This window comes from Sorex fumeus, unplaced genomic scaffold, assembly GCF_029834395.1.
Source record: "Sorex fumeus unplaced genomic scaffold, SorFum_2.1 ptg000035l, whole genome shotgun sequence".
In the NCBI taxonomy this organism is placed as follows: domain Eukaryota; kingdom Metazoa; phylum Chordata; class Mammalia; order Eulipotyphla; family Soricidae; genus Sorex; species Sorex fumeus.
Window position 1 is genome coordinate 13,095,191 of NW_026606092.1, and position 20,746 is coordinate 13,115,936.

The following is a 20,746-nucleotide window of genomic DNA, read 5'->3' on the forward strand; positions in this document are numbered from 1 at the left end:
TAAAAAGGGTGAGGGGGAGAAACAATTCCACAATTAAATCTATTCCAGGTAAAATCAAAATTGTACATGTCTCCTTTTAATCAATGAGAAGTTTGGGGCCAGAGCAATAGTATAGCATGTAGTGCGCTTGCCTTGCATGTAGCCAATCCAGGTGTGATCCCCAGCATCCCATATGGTGCTGAGCCCACCAGGAGTGATTCCTGAGCACAGAATCAGCAAGTCCTGAACAGTGCAAGGTGTGCCCCAAAACAACAAAAAATTCAACGAAGAGTTCAAGAACCCAGTTTCAGACTAGACTGACAGTGCAGACTAAGTATCCTTCAAAAAAAAAAAGGGCAAATAGGCAACAGAAAAATCTATCGTTATCTTATTCTGTGCCATTAACAAAATAGCATGGTTAAAACGCAAAGCGTAATGATCATCAAAAAGTTAGGGGCTGAAGAGATAGTATAGCAGGCAGAGTGGCCACTTGGCACGAGGCAGACCTGAGTTTCATTTTCAGCATCCCTAATGGTACCTGAATCCCAGCAGTTAATGAGCCAGAGCCAGGAATTAAACTCTGAGCACTGCCAGGTGTAGCCCCCCAAACAAAAAGTTGATCATGTAAATAAAATCATTTCATTTTGCAAAAATATACCTGAGGCAAGTCTTTCCTCATCAGGAGAGAGTGATTTATTTTCTATTCCGTTTACTGTTTTTTCAGAAATGTCAAAAACTGGAATCTCTTCTAATCCACGAGACTTCATCTTGATCATAAATTCAGGCGGGGAAAAACAGAACAGACGACCAAAAGTTACTTTTAACAGAGTAGTAGTAAATACTAATGATCTGACAATACATTCCATAGCACATCATATAACTTAACAGCTTACCTAAATACTGCTAAGAAAGTACATCGTCTTCACAACACAAAAAAACAGCATTAGAATATTTTCTTCAGAAGATGGTTTGCAATTATTTTTTCTAATGAACTTCAGAAAAAATGCAGCCATAAGGACAAGAAAAAAATCACCCAGTATTTTCCAAGTTCATGAATAGGGGAAATTCCTCAATTTAAATAATATACACTCTTCTCTTAAAAGGATTGTATCTGGGGCCAAAGTTAATGAGCTTGCCTTACATGCAGCCAACCTTGGTTCACTCCCCAGCAATGCATGTAGTTCCACAGGCAGCCCCAAAACAAAAGAATTAGACTCAAAGAGCATTTCCAGTACTAATTATTTTCTGACTAAGAAAATGTTAGTTGCAAAATAGGAGAGTTGCCATGAGCCAGCAATTCTACTCCTCATATAACCTCATATGATGCATATAACCTCAAGAAATAAAAACATGCCAGCACAGAAACGTCCATATGCAAGTGCATTACACAGCAAAGGATGTAAGTAACTCCAATGTTCACCAAAAGGTATGGGTAACCTAAATGTCCTATAACCATAGAATGGAATAAATATGTAAACACCTCACTAGTTAAAGAAACTCGTACTACTGAAACTACTTCTGAATTTAAACTGAATCTATGATTTTCAAATTAGTAATACCTGTCAAATGTTTTTAAGAGACACATATTAGTATAAAATAAGCACATTTTAAAGAATACGGTTTCTAGTACTTAGCAAACCAGGGTCTTAGAAATTTTAACAGCTTTTTCATCCTTCACATAACCTACTTTACACTAATTTACAGTTTCACATAATATCAAGTGATACAGTAGTCTGATGGATTCAGTACTCTCCTAAGTATACTGCAAAAGAAGCAGCATTATATAAAATCAACACAAAATAAATGACAAGCACATTTCTGAATAAAGTCAGGTCTGACTCTGGTATAAGGGAAAAGAAGCAAAACAACGGGTTTCTAAATGAAGAATAGTTTCAGAATAGGGAGGTAGCTCAAAGGCCTTTCTTGTAAGAGTCCCAGGATTATTTCAGAACTGGCACTGGTCACATGGTCTCATGAGCAAACAGTGGATGGAGCCACTATCCCTATCCCCGCCCTCCAATTCTGAAATAGTTAAAATAAAAATTTCTGTATTTACATAGCTTAAATCATTTTCTAAGTAATGTTTAAGCTTTACCTGCTGTTCATGATATATTCTGAGAGCCTTTTTTACATTGGACACTTTTGGAGAACGGATGGGAAGAGTTTTAATTTCAGATGCTGTAAGAGTACTCAAATCACCAATTGTTTTTATATTCTTGGCACGAATGAGTTGTCCTAGTCCTCTTGCCCTGAATAGGTAAGAAAAACAAGTCACTGTGTATTTTTATACTACTTGAGTCTATCCAGTTCAATTTCCTGATTCATAGCTAATCATACACACATTCAGAGGCCCACCTACACTGACTTTGAGCGCGCGCGCGCACACGCGCGCGCACACACACATTGTTTATATATATATGTAATGTGCAAACTGGGCTTTCTTGAGAGCATGGAAAAGACCTGGCCTAAGGTATGCTAATAGATTAGCTTTCATAAAATGTAACTTAGTAAGTAAAAATACACTTCCCTTACAATTCCTCTATGGATCATCTTCTCACTGAAATTTCATTTCTAAAACGTAGGATCAGGACATAATACAGTGGTTGGAATGCATGCCTCTAGCATGTGACCAACCTAAGCTTGACTCCTGGCTCTACACAGGCCCCAGCAACATTGCTGTGTCAGCCCTGGAAGAGCCCAAGGACCGCTGAACCCCAGGCACCACAGGGTCTGAACAGCATTGTATCCTCAGGTCCCCGCAATGATGCAACCCCTTGCAGGTGGTTTCCTGGACTTCCTGAGCAACACACCAGAAGCCCCAAAAATTAAATTAAAATTAATGTGCACAGTAATTCTAAATTACACCATTTAAATATTTTTCCTGAAAAAAGACATCTTTATTAAGTATAAGCCAAAAGCCTAAATACTTACCACATGTTTGATGTAATTTGAGGTAAAATTATTTCAACTGGTGCCACACAGTTGACTAAAGCTGGGTAAATACTTTCTGTTGGGCACGGAATGGATTCTTTGGTCATTTCTGCAATCTTGGAATAAAAATTTTAAGTCATTAAATCAAGGTCACCTGACTGAATTGAAAATATAAAGTTGCATGAAAACTAAAGCACTTCTTACTAAACACTTCTTTGAGCTCTTAAATGTAGGGCTACGTGATCCTGGGGACAGAAATCCTTTGATTGAAGTGATATTATGCTATATGTGAGAGAGGAAAAAAACAAAACTCAGAACCCTATATAACTACAGTCTTATAAACTATTTTCACAATGCAATGATTTATAAGTACTTATAGAAAATGCATAATGCAATTTACCATTAATCAATTACAGTTGAATTATTAGCTCTTACTGCCTCTTCGTATCTGCTTACCTTGCATCAGTCAAAAGAATATATCCAAACAGAAGTCTTGCTTCTTAGTGTTATATTTTTTAAAAAATTGCAGTATAATTATGTGTCTATATAAAGATGCGTATTTTAAAGTTTACAGCTTACCTTATACTGTGAAGTAGGTGAAGTTTTAACATTTTTTGCTATAGAAGTAGTAGTTAAAGCATGGGGCTTAGTGACAGAACATCGTCTATCAATATCATCTGCCAATCCTGCTTGGTATATTGGATCTGCAAAGGAGACTCGGCGAACCTGAAATCAGAAGGCATACTTTTAGGTAACAAAACTCTCAAAAAATAACACTGTATTTTCTCCTGAAATTCCTCCTGTGTTTTCTCTGAGAAATAGAATGTGGACTTTGAACTTATTTTAAGAAAAGTTACAATTCTACATGGAGATAGCCATCACTCTTTCTAGTGGTTGCTTGCATAGATATTACTAAGTATCACAGGTCATTCTATTTCTGTATTGTAAACTATTTCAGCATAACATAGTATATGGGGATTAGTAGCAGAAATTTAATGTAATTCCATGTGATGATTAAAACTGTATAGTAAAATTCCACTGGGGAGAGAAAAATAATACAGGTGATAAGGCACTTACTTGTGCATGTGGCTGACCCAGGTTCAATCCCTGGCACCCATATAACCACCAAGCACTGCCAGGAGTGGTTCCTGAGCACAGGTGGGTATGGCCCCATCGTGAAACAACAGAAACAGTACTAACTGCTCTCTGGTGTATTTTACTATTTTCACAATCTTTTCAAGGATTTCTATGGCCCACTTACTTAGGCTACTTTTTGAAAAATACATGTCAAAACCAAAATCAAGGCAAAAACAAAGACATGTTGTATTCCCAAGAACTGTTGTCTGAATTCTCAGCATACAAAATTTCTTGTCTTTTACAATTTGCTTGCCTTTGCAAAGTTAAGATTATCATTGCATCTATTTTTACAAACATGCCTGAATATATAAATTGTGTTCTACACTGAATAGCACAGTTAATTTAAAGATTAAGGCCAGCCTACAACGAATCTTTTCAGAAAATCTTTTAGCTAAGGACAAGTTGAATTATGCACATGCAACTTTTCATTGTTTTATAAACTAAGTGCAAATTACGAAACCAAGAGCAAATATGTAATCTGTAATCCCAATCTAAAGGAGTTATAGTTTAGTGAAAATGGGAACAAGAGCAATAATCACATCCAGTAACTGATAAAGGCACAGCGATTAAACAACTTAAATGTGACAGATTGTATACTGCATTACACAGCAAGTTAAGCTGCTGAGTAAAGCGTTCTTCCTACATCCCCTCTCCCCAGTTCCTGATATAACAAGGTACGAAATATGGGGGGGGGGGGGGGGGGGGAGAGGATAATCAAATTGTCCATTTTGTTAGCAGAATAAAGTACAGGGTCGCAAGGGATTTTTCATGTCCTGAAATAAAGGAATATTACAAAGGACTTCAGCATGCTTTTCTCCACACCTTTCCTTCTACCTGCCTTTGTCTAGCTACAAAAGTGTGGAGTATATTTAAAAGGAGTGGTTCTCTACTCTTATTCACCAGGTGCCAGCACAAGGCCCAAATACTCAGCTTCAATCCTCCTACCTTGTTAACAGGTGAGCTCTCATCTTCTTGAGGTCTCTTTAGTCCTCTCTTTAAAATGCTGGTGGATGGAGAAGCCAAAGGTGACCAGACACAGCGTGTCTGCATGCCACTCGGACTCTCACAGGCTGACACAAGTAAAGGATCAAGGTCCCTTAATTTTTGAGGAGAGGCATTATCTTCTGTTACCAGATCAGAGACAGTTGTCTCAGATGTTAAAGATGGTGATGGCTCTTGCACTTTCTCCATAGTATGAAGTTGCTGTAAAATTTCGCCATTATTTTCCATTGCCATTTGATTGTCCTCTATTGCATCTTCAGACTGAAGTTTAACACTTGTTTCAGTTTTACTGATGTCAACTTTTCCTTCCTCAGAGCAAACCTCTGCAATTTCAGGCACTGGGCTGTCCATTTCTATATTCAATCCTTTTATTTCAGTTTCCACAGGCTCAGAGGCTTTCATATTCTCTTCACTAACCTGCTTGATTTCAGGACTCACCTCACCAATTACTGTTTCTTCACAATTTTCTGCTTCAGCATGGGTTCCTTCAGATGAGCCTGGATCACATCTGCTTTCTTCATCTACGGCTCCAAGTATTGTTTCTTCAGAAATCTCTGTCTGACCACTCACTTTATCCGGTTTCATATTAGGAGAATGGTCAATACCTGAATGAAAGTCCTCAGCTGCTGCTGCTTCGGCATTCTGTTCTTGAGCTGAAACCACTTCAGATTCATTGTTTTCACTATTTTCCTCAGGTATCACTTCAGAAATAGCACTTTGGGCATTGTTTTGTTCAGAGAAGCTAGATTCAGATTTATCACTTTCTATATCCAATTCCATAGCTTCTACTACTGAACTGGCTTCTGATTTTTCTTTACATAAATTGGTTTCCCTAACAACACTGTCCTCTGTACTTAGTTCCTTCTTTAAGATAGGTTCCCTATCAATACTGTCCATTGTACTTAGTTCCTCCTTTAAGATAGGTTCTGCCTTTTCTTCTTTGGTTTCTAAAGCAGATGATTCCAGTGAAATGTCTTCAGGATGACACGGGTCAATAGTTTTACATTTTTTATTGGGTGGCTCCTGGCTGTCAAGAAATGTTGCTTCCTTAGAATCTGTATCATATAGTATTTCTTTAAATGTCATTTCTTCCAGAGAAACAGAAGTTTTAACAGTATTTTCTTTCAACTCACTTTCTGATATAATTAATGAATCATTGACAGTATTGTTCTCTCTGAGCCCTAAATCAAAATTTATGTTATGAGCCTCATGTGAAAGATTCGTTTCAGAGTTAAGATTAGCTTTAGAAGTTTCTGATACAGGTATTTGTATATCTGTCTTTGTTTCACTACTCTTTACATCATAATTTTCTGCATTCTTTAATACAATAACTGACTTTTCCTGAGATTGTAATTTTTCTCCACAACAATCACAACCTTTTGATCTCCTTACTCTTCTACTTCTCTTGTGCTGACATTCAAGTGTTTGGAGTGGTTTATCAGGCAGAGAAATGTCTGATGTTCCTACTTTGGGAGAGTCTCCAACACTGTTGTTGTCCATAGATTCTCGCTTATGTAATCTCTTACTGGCATTTCTTGTCCTGAGGTTTGGTTCTTGTATAGGGCTTGACATAAAATGTTCTGCACATTTGCTAATTTTAACTTTCCCCTCTTGCGTATTTGATAAATCATCAGGAACTTGCAGTAAACCTTTAATAATGGTAGAATCTTGCACAGCATTAGAATTAATCTCTTTATCTTCACATATCTGAGATTTTATGTCTCCGCCTACTTCACAATTTACTTTATAATCTACCTGATTCTCAACATTTGTGCATTCCTGTTTTATCACTTTCTCTTGATCTTCCATGTCAATACTGTCACCACTTCGGTTTTTCCACTTTCCAGATCTTTTCTTTCTAGAACCTTCTTCTTTTGCCTCAGAACTATCTGACTCTGAGTTTTCAATGCTAGACAGCAAGCCCTGGGATGCTCTTCTTGTTTGATACCGTGTTCGTCCCCTTACTGGTTTTTCAGAGCTCTTATCTGTGATGTCCTGGGAACTATCACCCTCAGACTTGAGAATTTCAAGATATGGCTTTTTCCCATTTTCATCACTTTCAGCATTAGCACTGGTTTCGCCAGCAGTTTCCTCATTTAAATGATCTCGTTTCTCATCTGAACTTTCCTGTACAGTTTGCTCAGGATTCAGCTTTTGCTTAGGTGCATCATCTTTAACATGTAATGGACTTTTCTGAAGAGTTTTTTCTTCTTCCTTATTTCGTTCCTTCTTTTGATGATTATTTTCTTTATCTTGACTATCAGTAGTTGTTTCTACTGTTTCTGACCGTCGTCTTAAAGATCGCCTAAGAGTTTTTTGATTTGGGGTGACCTGACTTTGACTATCCTCATTTACTACCTGCTCTGCAGGCGTTACAGCTGGGGGTGTATTTTCTTTACACTCCAAATTCACTCCTAAGGTATTCTCTTCTGCAGTATTGTTTTCTAATACAGAATTTTCTGTTGGTGCTTTAAGTGTCGAGTCTTTGCATTCCATTGCAGATTCAGTGAGATGAGCCTCAGTGCCTAGTGCACATTCTGATTGGTTAAGCACATCAGGTGAATTATTTTCTGAGACTCCTGTGTCATCAACAGACTCCTGGGTATTTTTCTCTTCATCAGATGTCACTGAGGACTTGGATTTTTTATTCACAGTTTGCTCAGTTTTACTTGATCTTCTACCTAATCGCTTAATTCCTTGAACTATTTTTTCAGAATCAGCTTTTAAAATAGTCACTTCTCTTCTCTTTACTTTTGATGGATTTGTTTTAGTCATACCTTCCTGATTACTTTTCACTGTAATAGTTGATGATATATTATTCAAGGGAGATGGACTAAAAGGTCTATTTTCTGAGCCATCAAACTTTTCCAAAGTAATAAAGGTTTGCCTTCGACTTGTAGGCTGTGGGGACATTCCAGAAATGGTGGAACTAGAAAGTGAGCTACTGTTGACACTGACAGAGTTTTCTGCACTAGATGTACAATCAGTTATTTTCTTTGATGATTTTAAAGATTTTTTTCTGGCATCATTACAACTGCTCAGTATTTCTGGGTTGCTTTCCTCAACAGAACCATTATTTGAAAGGGAAGTCTTTTCAAGATGTTCATCCATACCACAGCGTTCCATGTGAGGAATGTCAGTTTCTGTATGATCCTCCTGCACAGAAATGTACACATATATAGATAGGAAGACTGATTAACCAGCAAGTAAATCTGACTCCCTGAGTATTTTCAGTACAAAACTCTAATAACTCATTAAGTTAATTCCTGGGGTAGAGTGATAGCATAATAGGCAAAGTGTTTGCCTTGGACATGGCCAACCAGGATTCCATTCCTGGCATCACGTTAGGCCCCACACATGGCAAAGCACTACCAAAGTCATCCCTGAGGGCTGAGCAATAGTACAGTAGAAAGAGTGTTTGTCTTGCATGCAGCCCACCGAGGTTTGATTCCCAGCATAGCATACAGTCTCCTGAGTAGCGCCAGGAGTAATTGCTGTGCAGAATCACCAGGAGTAATTCCTGAGTGCAGAGTAACCCCTGAGCATTGCGTGGTATGACACAAAAAGGAAAAAAAAAAAACAATAAAGTCATCCCTGAGCAGATAGTCAAGAATAAGCCCTGAACACCACTAGCTATAGCTCAAAAAGGAAAAAAAGGACAATGATGTTCTGAATATTTTCAAACAGTTCAATGATTAGAAGACAGTTATCAATGTGTTATTAACTGTAAATAATAATGCAAATACATTTTAAATACCCCCCACCCCAATACAGTGACTAATTCTACTAAAGTTTGCTGGGGACTTACAGTATATAATGAATCTTAAAATACAAGATTTTCCACAATGGAAACACAACAAAGACCCTCTCCCCCAAAATATAAAATACCAAACATACCTCTAAAGTCTTGGAACTTTTCTTTGACTTTTCAGTTATAGGATTTTCCCTGAAAGAAACAAATTTATAAATTAGAGTATGGTGTAAATAAAAATTATGAAACAAGTACTTTAATGGATTTTGTACGTACATCGACTCTTCCTGAGTATATTGAGAAAATAAAGTGTCTTGTGAAACATCCAAATTGTTGTACATGACAGGAATATCACACCTGAAAAATATTTTAAATATATAACTTCAAATTAAACATTAAATGTAAAATTCTACCTCAAGCTATTTTTCAAGTATAAAACATCAAGATATAGATGTTTATTTTCCGTAATTCTATTTTTCTCATCCTTTCCACTTACACTACTTCAGTAAACAAATTCAGTTTAGAAATATTTGATACACTGTTAGATATTCCTATGAATTATGAAACTTATGAACATTATATTTTGGCATAAAAATTTAGCTATACATTCCACATTAATCACAAAGTTATAATATCTGATATGAAATATAAGTATGAATTCAAAATGCTCAAGATAAAAGGGATTACAAACCGCTTTGTTTTGAGTACTTCTTTCTGGTGCTCAGTTAATATTCTTTCCTTTGGTTCCTTTCCTTCAGGAGGTATAAACACAAAGTCAGTAGACTTTTCTTCTTCCAGGGGCATTTCACTCTTTGTTTTTGGAGATGCAGATTCTAGTTTCAACTGTAAATTTTTTTTTGTTTTTAAGAAATGCACATTTGAGTTTCCAAATTATTTTCTAATAATTCAACCATTCTCTCTTCTAGCACTCTGTCAAGTCTTTTTGGACAACGATTATGAAGCTTAAAGTTACAATCCATATGATATATGTAAGAACAATATAGTGTTCCTCACTTTCATTCCGCCTTTAATAACACTTAGGAAATAAAAAACTAATGCTTTAAAAAACAGTTAAGTCTGTGCTTACCAATAAAATCTGGGGCAAATGTTTTTCAGGCCAACACAAATAAAATGGTTTGGCAGAAGAGTATACCTGAGGCTTTAAATTTAGCACAGTCAAGTAAAGTTGCCCAAAAAAAAAAAAAGTCCTATGTACTAATAAAAGATACTTCCTATATTCCTGCGGTTATCCATATAAGGGCTATTGCGTGTACTAACTATATATTGAATGGAAGCATGCAGGCTTAACTATATTAAGGATTATTTACAAAGATCTTTGATGTCTATGCTATTCTGACAGTATCTCACACCAAACTACTGTTTCCCACCACTTTCTTATCTTCTAATTTTCCTTGCACAACTTTTGCTTCCAATTATATCAAATTATAAAAGAATTCAATGTTAAACATTCTAATAAACTTTAAGAAACTGTACTTTGGCTGACGGCTTCGTATTTTCTTTCATTTCCTTTGTTTTTGCCAAAAAGGAATCTCTTTTTCCACTTGATTTTCTCTCAATGCCGCTTATCTTCATATTTAACTGTGAATTTTCTGTCTGTTTTGTTAAAAAACAAAATTTCATTAAGTTCAAATGTCCGTATTTTATCTTCACACATTTTGACAATACCAGTGGAAAGAATACTCATTTCCAATTTCTTTTTATTATTCAACCCCATTAAATTATGTCGAAGAAATTTGTCACGGGTATCCTTATAGGACAGCATTAATTCTCCCAATCTACTTTTTCCCCCCAAAGAAATTGATTAAACACTCCTGCAATAGACATGGAACAATAAATCCTCATGAGTAGATAAAGCAATCCTTGGGAAAAAGAAGATGGGAGGCATCACCTTCCTCAACTTCAAACTGTACCACAGAACAGTAGTAATTTAAATAGCAGAGTATTGGAATAAAGACAGACCTGCAGACCAATGGAACAGAGTTGAATATCCTGACACAAACACTCAAGTATATCATCCTTTGATCTTTGATAAGGGAGCAAGAAATGTGAAGTGGAGTAAGACTCTTCAATAAGTGGTTCTGGGAAAACTGGACAGCTACACGTAAAAAACTGAACTCAGACTTCTAAGGCCATGCATGAAAGTCAGGTCAAAATGGATTCAAGACCTCAACATCAGACCTGAATCCATGAGGTACACAGAAGAAAACATGGACAAAATTCTTACATTCCATAGAAGCTAAAGCATTTTCAAGGATAAAACAAGCAAGTGGAAGCAAATATAAACAAATAGGATTACATTAAACTATAATAAGTTCCTGCAGCTCAAAAAAAAAAAGTGACCAAGATACAAAGAATAGGGAAAATTATTTACCCAATACCCATCTGATAAGGGATTAATATCAAAGATAAACCATGCACTGGTTGAACTTTACAAGAAAAAAAATCCAATACCATCAAAAAATGGAGAAATAAAGAGACTTCCTCAAAGAAGAAATTCAAATAGCCGAAACATACATGAAAAAATACTCATCACTAATCATCAGAGATGCTAATCAAAACAAAAACAGGATATCACTTCACACCGAGAGTGGCAGACATCAAAAAACCAAGAATAACCAGTGCTGGTGCAGATGTGGGAAGGAAAGGACATTCATGCATTTCTGGTGGGAATGCTGACTGGTTCAGCCTTTTTTGAAAATATGGGCATTCCTCAAAAAACTAGAAATTGAGCTCCCATTAGACCCATTTGACTTCTGGGAATATACCCTGGGAGCCCCCAAAACACAAAACAGAAACAACATAATGCACTTCTATGTTCACTGCAGCACTATTCACAATAGTCAGAATCTGGAAACAGTCAGAATCTGGCACCCTGAGTGCCAGAGAAGAGAAATGAAGAAACTATGGTACATCTACACAATGGAATACTATGCAGCTCTAACAAAAAAAAAATTCACTATCACTATCACCCTGTTGTTCATCATTTTGCTCGAGTGGGCACCAGTAACATCTCCATTCATCCCTGTAATGTGCTAGTGAAGCCCGATGGCAGACTAGGGGCTCTTTTAGGGTCCTGAATGAGAACCATCATTGTTACTGTTTTTGGCATATCAAGTATGCCATTGGTAGCTTGCAGGCTCTGCCTTGTGGGCGGGGTACTCTCAGTAACTTGCCGGGCTCTCCGAGACGAATGGAGGCTTTTGGGGCAGCCTCTAATCACCTTTACAGGTGTTCCCAGTCAGGCATGTTATGTGGACAGGAGACTCTCGGTAGGTAGCCTGCTGGATTCTCTGAGAGTGAGAACTAGACAATAAGAGGTCACGCAAAAAAATTAAGTCATGAAATTTGTTCATAAATGGATGGACTTGGCGAGTATCATGCTAAATGAAATGGGTCAGAAGACAGATATAGAATCACTGCATTCATTTGTGGTATATAAAGAGAAAATAATGAGCCTAATATCCAAGGCCATGGAAAATAGGGCTGGGAGTACTGATCAATGATTGGAATCTACCACAAGTACGTGAAGGAACAGAGAAGGAACCAGCATGGCAATAACAGTTTGAAATGGTCACTCTGGGCAAGAGCGTAAAGTTCAAAGCAGATAAAGCGATATACATGATAATCTTTCAGTATCTGCACTGCAAACCATAATGCCCAAAAGGGGTGGTGGGTGGGGGCACCAAAATTTTAAAAAAAGAAAAAAAAAGTCAAAGAAAAGCCAACAGTTCTACACCATCTGGTTTTACATGTTCCAAAGGTACCACATAAATACTATTAAGAAAATGCTTGATGGCAGTACACTTTCCCAATAATTACAAACAGGTGTACGCTTGCCTATGGCTGTGTGTTGTCCAAACACCAAAAAAATAAATAAGGGCTGGAGCAACTATACAAGAAGTAGGACATTTGCCTTGCACATATTCGACCGGATTGATATCTTGCATCCCAATATGGCCCCCCAGGCACCATCAGGAGTAATTCCTGAGTGCAGACCCAGGACTAGCCCCTGAACACTGCAGTGTGTGACCAAAAAGGGGAAAAAAACAAACAAAAAACACAGAGAGGACAAATAGGATGGGGAGGAGAGATGGAATAGCTGGGAAGAACACGGGTTCCATCCCTGGAACCACAGACTCCTCACCCTGCCAGAAGTATGCTCTGAGCACTGCTGAGTGTGACCCCCTCTGTCCCCAAATAAATAAAGTCCCACTCACCCTCACCAACATGAAAAACAGTAATGCTGTGTCTGGCCCCCACCCTTACACCTGCCATCATTCTAGCACCCGGGGGGGGGGGGGGGCGCGGGGAGGGAGTATGTCCTACTCTGGAATCTATGACCTAAAGCAACACTTCAATTAGGTTTCATTGTTTTTTGTTTTTTTTTTACTACTTCAGGGATTGAGCCTAGAGTCTAATGCACACTGGAAAATTGGCCTTAAAATTGGTCTTAAAGTTACTGTAGTGTTGAGCTACATCTCAGCCCAGTCCTAAGCATATGATGTTAGTCCTTCTGGGACCATCTGCATTACCAGGCATTTTATGGGATATCAAACAGAGGTAAACCTCATAAAAGGCAAGAGTTTTAACCCCTGAACTACCTACCTCTCTGGCCCCTAACCATGTGCTCAATACCTTAAGAGATCAACAATGAATAGGAATTGGATTATTTATGACTGTACTAATCAAATATGTCTTTAACATAAACAAGTTTATTTATAAGCTGTTAAGTATATTTCAGGTCAGACTGACTACGTGGAAAAATTATGTTATGGAGCACTTTCTATTCAGGTTTTGTACTTCAAGAAAACATTCAGTTTGTATTCTTTTAAATATACACACCATAATCCAACACCAAACATTCAAAAACTCAAGAAACCCAACTTACTGCATCTGAATATGGCTCACTTGATTCTTCAATAACTTCAACATTTTCCAAACCAGGCAACAGAAGTAGAATTTTCTGTTTGACTTGTCTTAATATTGGTCTTAAAGAAGAAAACACACAAATTTCGAGGCAAGTTATACTGGTGAGATTGATAATAGTTTTAAAGTTGCAAAATATATTTAAAAATCACTATCTTACTTTAGAACACACAAATGACAAGATTTTACTTTTTTGCTAAACTCTTTAGAATTTCCCATTCTTTGAAAAATTTTTTCATTTTTTCACATGAAATTCTAAATGTTTAGTACCTCTACACAGATCGCCAAAATTTATCCAACCCCCCCCTCCCAAAATCCCAGTTACTTTCTTGCACTTGGTATCTTGTAACTAAAGATAATTAGGAAATGCTTAATGTTCTTAAGGACAAGAATACTTTAAGGAGAAAAGAAAAACGGATGTTTAAGAATTACCATATAACCCAAGCAATGTTTGAACTAAGAATACTCAATCTACAGATTTCCCATGCTAAAATTTACATTAAAACTAAAATATTAATTTGTATAACAATAGAATAGTTGTATAAAAGTTTCTTATTAGCATACTTTAACTCTTCAGGATAAATCAATGTCTCTTTAGCAAATGTGGCATTCCAAAACTGAGCACTCTGTTTTCGAATCTGTTTGTTCTTGTGCAAAAATATTATACATAATAATGGGGAGATCTGTTCAAGAAGTTCATTATCATAAGTTCCAGTATAGCTGACATGTAGACAAGTAATAATTTCTCCTAGTAGTTTCTCTAACTAGAAAAAAGGAAAAAGTTTAAGAGAAATATCTGGAAATAACTTTAACACAGTAAACCATAAAAGCAAACATACTCAACAAATTATCCATTACTACTTCCAATTAAAAAACCCCAAGGATTTCTCCCATCTGCCCTTCAGGCTAATTATCGACTGAATTTGGTTTATTAATAATACAGCTTAATGTTTTCCATAAAAAGAAAATATTGTATTTTAGCATTAATTATAATAGCTTACTACTCATATTTTACATACCAAATAGTGGAATCAAGTACCCTCTAAAGGGGTGGTATGAGTGAAAGAGTTATCTAAATTTAGAAGTCCTGGGATCAGACAGGAGATAAGCACTTTGCCATGCATGCAGCCAACCCCAGGTCAAACCCACAGTATCAATCAGAATCTCTTCTCCCCATGAATGTGTTTCATTAACATTTGTCTCTTTTTACCTTATTATTCATAGAGGTATAAACTTTAGGAACTTCATCAAGCCTAGGAAGAAAAACACAAAATACTATTTATACTTTGGAACACTAATTATACGCAACCAAGTTAAACCAAAAACCATTGCAATACAGCTATAAAAATTTGATGCATGACATTATAGACTTGAACAAAAATACCGAATTGCCCAAGATTAAAAATGAAACAAATGGGACTGGAGAGAGAGCACAGCGGGTAGGGCGTTTGCCTTGCACGCGGCCGACCTGGGTTTGATTCCCAGCATCCCATATGGTCCCCTGAGCACTGCCGGGAGTAACTACTGAGTGCAGAGCCAGGAGTAACCCCTGTGCATCACCAGGTGTGACCCAAAAGCAAAAAAAAAAACAAAAGAAAAGAAAAAAGAAAGAAAAAAAAAAGAAAGAAATGCCTTCTAAAATGGAATTAGATAAATGTTCGGGATTGCATTTTTTAAAAGCCTATTTTTATGAAAACTTAACAAAAGTAACAGTTTGTGCTCTCGTCGAATTTTACAAAATCTGCTCCTAAAACATGACATAAATGTAATTTATAAAAAAAAAAGATAGGGGCCAAGGGTTGGAGCATGTGCTTTTTGTGAGGGTGTAACCCTAAGTGTAACCCCCCCAAAAACACAAAATGCTAAAAAGCTCCCCAAAAAGTTGCTTTGAATTTTTTTAGATTTAAAGTGTACCCTTTGCTTCCATTCAAATGCAAAGGGTAATATAAATCAATGCAAATACTTGAATTGTAGTCCAGAAATTTTGAATATGTTTATCCTCCTCTGAAAGCAGTTTAGGAACCAGTAAGCACAGGCAAGTACTTACCAGCAAGTACTGTACATACCAGTAAGAGGAGTGTACTTATTAAGTACAATAAGTAAGCAGGAAGTTTGGCAAATGTGAAAATTCTGTATGCAATTATACTTAAAGGAAATAGAATGAAAAGGCTAGACACTGATTCACAAATTCAAAGCCCGAGTGAAAACGCTTCATAAATGCCTATGCAAACATTACAAAGCAGGAGATTCTCAGGTACAATTACATATATGAAGTGAATGCCACTTTAATAGTGAAGTAGTATATGGAAAGCATGTTTTTGTGTATAGAGTACATTCAACAGGTATACATAGTTGTACAAGCAAGTCTGAAGAAAATGTTTCTGAATTATTACAGCTCTGGGGCCACACCTGGTGGCGCTCAGGAATCACTCCTGACAGCTCAGGGAACCATCTGGGGTGCCAGAGATAGAGCCATGATCTATCATATGCAAGGCAAGTACCCTAACACTGTATTACCCCATTCAGACCGGATGTTTCTAAATTAAAGGCAACAGAGGAACAATTATATTATAACTATGTATTTGCTTTAGAGTTATCTAATAAAAGTATAACATCTTTTCCAATAGAACTAGTTGGAATATATGAGTTTGATTCCTAAATCTAAATTATATATTTGATTAAAAGTTATTAAGACCAAAATACTTACTTTGAATTTTCATAGAGTAACGTCAGAGGTTTTGTTAAAGTTGCAAATATTTTTCGGATCATAGAAGGTAAAGAAATATGCCCAAGTACATTAGAAAGAATGTTGGTGATTGAATTGCCAATAGTGAGCAGAGTATCAGAATGTGCTTCCTTGAGGCTCAGCGAGTGGAAAGAGTAGATTATTCTCACAATAAGTTTAAATAAAGCAGCCAATTTTCCTAAAGGCTCCTTCTTCTTTTTTGACCAATCTGATGAAAGTCTCTGTGGTGCTAAAACAACATTCAATTTGTCAGAAATGCAATATTCTGAAAACTAATCTACAATTTATACTTTACATTCAAATAACAGGTATATGTTTCTATGTAATGTTAAACCCAAAGACAAAAATAATATGCCAATAATGGACAGATACCACTTTTTAAAAAGCACAATTTAAAACATATGCAGATTAAGAATTCCATTTTCTCTAAGAATGGCCTATTTCTCTAGGAAATCCTGGGGCTGCAACAACAGCACAGCAGGTAAGGTTTGTGGCCCAACCTGGGTTTGAATCCCATACGGCCCTCTGATCACCGCCAGGAGTAATTTAGGAATGCAGAGCCAGAAGTAACCCCTGACCATCACTGGGAGTGGCCCAGAAATAAAAAATCCAAAAAAAAAAAATTGTAAATTCCTTTCAAAATTATTTGCAACTCTCCAAATTTCAACAAATTTTAAAGTATGAAATCATTTAAAATATTTTTCATAATACAAAAAAAAAATTTTCAAAATTAAAATTTTGACTGGGGTATGGTGCCGCCAGCAGGTCAATCTGTACCTGTGCAGCGAGTGCATTAGCAGCCCGATGGTGCCTTCAGACTTCTATATATACCAAAATTGCTGCTGTGCCTTTGGCCAGATCCCAACAACTTGGGACCAAGTTTACCAAGAAAGTAAACGGCCAAAAGTTAGCTATGTGGGAGACACACCCACAAATCACCTAGGGCTCAGCTGTATAATTGGAGGGAAGACCTCTCTGGTTCCTGATCAAACTGCTTAACGGCCATGATCCCAGAGACTCAGAAACAAATCTCGGAACCCAGCAACTTTTGGCAGAAATGTGTCTGGTCCCTGCAGTAGGTTGCCGGTGCCAGGTCACCCCAGGAGGGAACAGGTTTTGTGCCTTGGCCTGTTACCCCTGGCAGTTAGGTGGCTGCCATCCCCCAGAGGCCATTGAACACTTAGGTTTGGGCCCCAGTGATGAGACATGAGGGGCCTCACAGGATAGGGGTGGAGCCAGCCCTGCCACCCACCAACGGCCTCTCTGGCTCCTGATCAAGCTGCCATGATCCCAGAGACTCAGGAACAAATCTCAGAACCCAGCAGGTTTTGGCAGAAATTCCTCCAGATTTACTTGTTAAAACTCTGGAATTCCAAAATCGCACAGGCACTACTGCGGCCATGTGACATCATATGTTATTCATAACCAACAATAGAAAACAAATTGTCTACGGCAGATCTGAGTGTTGGGGTAAAATCCCAAATAATAAAATGGTGGGTCTAGGGTCGAAATATTGAATGTGATCACAGTAGAGAGAGAGTAATGTGGAAGTCATCTGCCCCACAGGTATGGGGAGAGTATGGATGGGGGGTATACTGGGGTTTTTGGTGGTGGAAAATGGGCACTGGTGAAAGGACGAGTGTTTCATTATTGTATGACCGAGACTTAAACCCAAAAGCTTTGTAACTGCTGTTATAGTAATTGAATAAATAAATTTATAAAAATGAAAAAAAAGTAAGGTGGAGTTCATGCCCAATTCAATCAACCTAATCAATGGTTGAATAAATAGCAATACTCCTACATCAAAATAAAAAAAATAAATAAAAATAAACAAATTAAAGAAATTAAATTTTAAATGACAGGTATTGTGTGGTACAGGTATTAGGCCTCAGAAGATATGTGTTCTACTACTGAACAATTTATCCAACTGAATATCAGCTTATAAAAATAATTTCCCATCATGGTAGTAGAGGTAATCAGATACAAAAACAACACAATTGTAAACTGTGTTGCCCTGCTATGTATATATTTTTAATGAAACTTGTTTCATTAAATTATTGCTTTCCTTAAAGAAACTTTGGTACATTTACACAATGGAGTACTATGTAGCTGTTAGAAAAGATGAAGTCATGAAATTTACATACAAGTGGTACTACATGGAAAGTGTCATGTTAAGTGAAATGACTCAGAAAGAAATAGACAAAGAAAGATTGCATTCATTTGGGGAACATAAAGTAACAAAATAGGAGACTAACAACCAATAATGGCCGAAATTAGTACCAGAAATTTTACTCCATGGCTTGGAGGCCAGCCATACATGCTAGGGGAAAAGGGAGCTCAGATAGAGAAGGGAGCACGAAATAAAGGTGTTGGGAGGATCCTCCCAGGATGGGAGAAGCATGCTGAAAGTAGACCGTAGACCAAACCTGACTGTCACCCATTGCCTCTTTTTCAAACCACAACACCCAATAAGAGAGAGAGAACAAAAGGGAATGCCCTGCCAGAGGCAAGGTGAAATGGGGGAAATGGGGGGTGGGGGGATACTGGGATCCATGGTGTTGGGAAATGGCACTGGTGGAGGGATGGGTATTTGATCACTGTATAATTGAAACCCAAGCATAAAAATCTGTAAGTCTACAACTGTACCTCATGGTGTTTCACTAATAAAAATAAAATTAAAAAAATGTTAGAATAAAATTTGTCCAAGTCTACAACTGTACCTCCTAGTGTCTCACTAATAAAAATTTTTAAAAGAAAAATAAATTATTGCTTTCTTCCACAACCCAAAATCGCGACTGTACCCCTGGTCAGACTCCACTGTCTCAGGACGAACCCTATCAACACTTACTGCTGAAAAAGAGTAAAGAAGGAAGAGAAGGAGAGGGAGGGGGGAGGAAGAGAGGGGGAAGAGAGAGAAGAGGGTCTGCCACAGAGCAGGTGGTAGGGGGAGGAGAGAGGGACTGGGAGGGAAAACTGAGGATACTGGTGGGGAGATAGGTGTTGGAACACTGTACAACTGAAACCCAATCATGAAAAGATTTGCAGTCTACTTCATGTTGAGTCAATTAAAAAAAAAGGGGGGGGGGAGCTCTGATTTTTGGTTGTCTAATTAACACGTATTGCTTTCTGTCCACATCTGTAATACAGTGAACCTTACAAGTAAAAATGGACCAGTTAAGAGTCCGAGTCTTCACAAAGAATAGAGGAAAGGGAGACTATATTTAAAGATACGGTTTAAAATATAAGATGCCTTAAAGCACTGACTTTCCAATCAAAGATGTGGATTGCAGGCTGTGCATTTGTTAGGCCCTAGGTCCAAACCCTGGCTCCACATGCCTCAGCTCAGCAACTTGTATGTAGCCCACACTTTAAAAAACATGCACCAACTTTTTACCCTTCTAAGACTGCAACATCTCCCCCAAACACCTACAAAGAAAGATAAAATTATATTCTTATCAAGAAAACTGGCACAAGATCCCTAGAGCATTACAGGCCGCAGCCCTGGTGGTCCTCAAGCATTACCTGGGAGGCCCAGGTAATCCCTGGCATCCTTAACAACCAGCCCATTTGGCTCTAGGAAGTTGGTTACCTCTCAAGCCTTAAAAACAGTTTTAAAAATTATATAGGGGCCAGAGCAATAATACAAGTGTTTAGGGCATTTGTGTTGATTGCAGCCAATCCAGGTTTGCTACCTGGTACCCCATACAGTCCCCAAGCACCACCACGAGTGATTCCTAGCACAGAGCCAGGAGTAACCCCTGAGAACTGCTGAATGTGGGCAAAAAATAAAAAACACCCACAAGACAAAACAAAAATACAGTTAAACATTGGGAAGGGTAAAAGGGTGAAGGTGAGAAAATGAGAGGGCACCTATACTTGAGCTCCGGGTATAGTTACTTTGACAAGATTATTCCAAATCCGATCAGTAAAATGGGATACGTAAAAAACCTTTGCCCCCTACAACAGTTCAATCACATTAATAAAATCTTGGAAGAAAACAAAGCTTAAAAAAATACTTACATTTAATTTTGAGTTGACATTTAATATTATACGGTGAGAAGTCTATGCAATCAACTATTACATTCATAACATGAATAATCCTATCCAAGAAGAACAAATTCTAGAAAACAATAGCAATTATATTAGAAAAATAATTATAACAGAAACATCCAACGACTGGCATAGTTTTCAATTTTAGTATGCATCAAGGAAGTACCACATATGGTCCCAAGCACCATCAGGAGGGAGATCCC

At 37.4% G+C, this 20,746-nt stretch overlaps 1 protein-coding gene across 2 annotated transcripts in view; it reads right to left on the bottom strand.

The window, feature by feature from the left end:
- Positions 1–20,746, bottom strand: part of RIF1 (replication timing regulatory factor 1) — a 60,023-nt gene that overhangs the window by 5,459 nt on the left and 33,818 nt on the right. Inside the window, exons 20-34 of one of the 2 annotated variants that reach the window (XM_056117567.1) lie at positions 20,514–20,613; positions 16,455–16,722; positions 14,958–15,000; positions 14,312–14,511; positions 13,710–13,809; positions 10,295–10,414; positions 9,492–9,643; positions 9,077–9,157; positions 8,947–8,995; positions 4,993–8,205; positions 3,490–3,636; positions 3,115–3,192; positions 2,911–3,026; positions 2,075–2,228; positions 638–746 (exon numbers count right to left, since the gene is read on the bottom strand). In XM_056117567.1, the coding sequence (XP_055973542.1) occupies positions 638–746; positions 2,075–2,228; positions 2,911–3,026; positions 3,115–3,192; positions 3,490–3,636; positions 4,993–8,205; positions 8,947–8,995; positions 9,077–9,157; positions 9,492–9,643; positions 10,295–10,414; positions 13,710–13,809; positions 14,312–14,511; positions 14,958–15,000; positions 16,455–16,722; positions 20,514–20,613 (4,930 nt within the window). The remainder of the gene's footprint in view (positions 1–637; positions 747–2,074; positions 2,229–2,910; positions 3,027–3,114; positions 3,193–3,489; positions 3,637–4,992; positions 8,206–8,946; positions 8,996–9,076; positions 9,158–9,491; positions 9,644–10,294; positions 10,415–13,709; positions 13,810–14,311; positions 14,512–14,957; positions 15,001–16,454; positions 16,723–20,513; positions 20,614–20,746) is intronic. The other variant, XM_056117568.1, reaches the window with a different exon arrangement.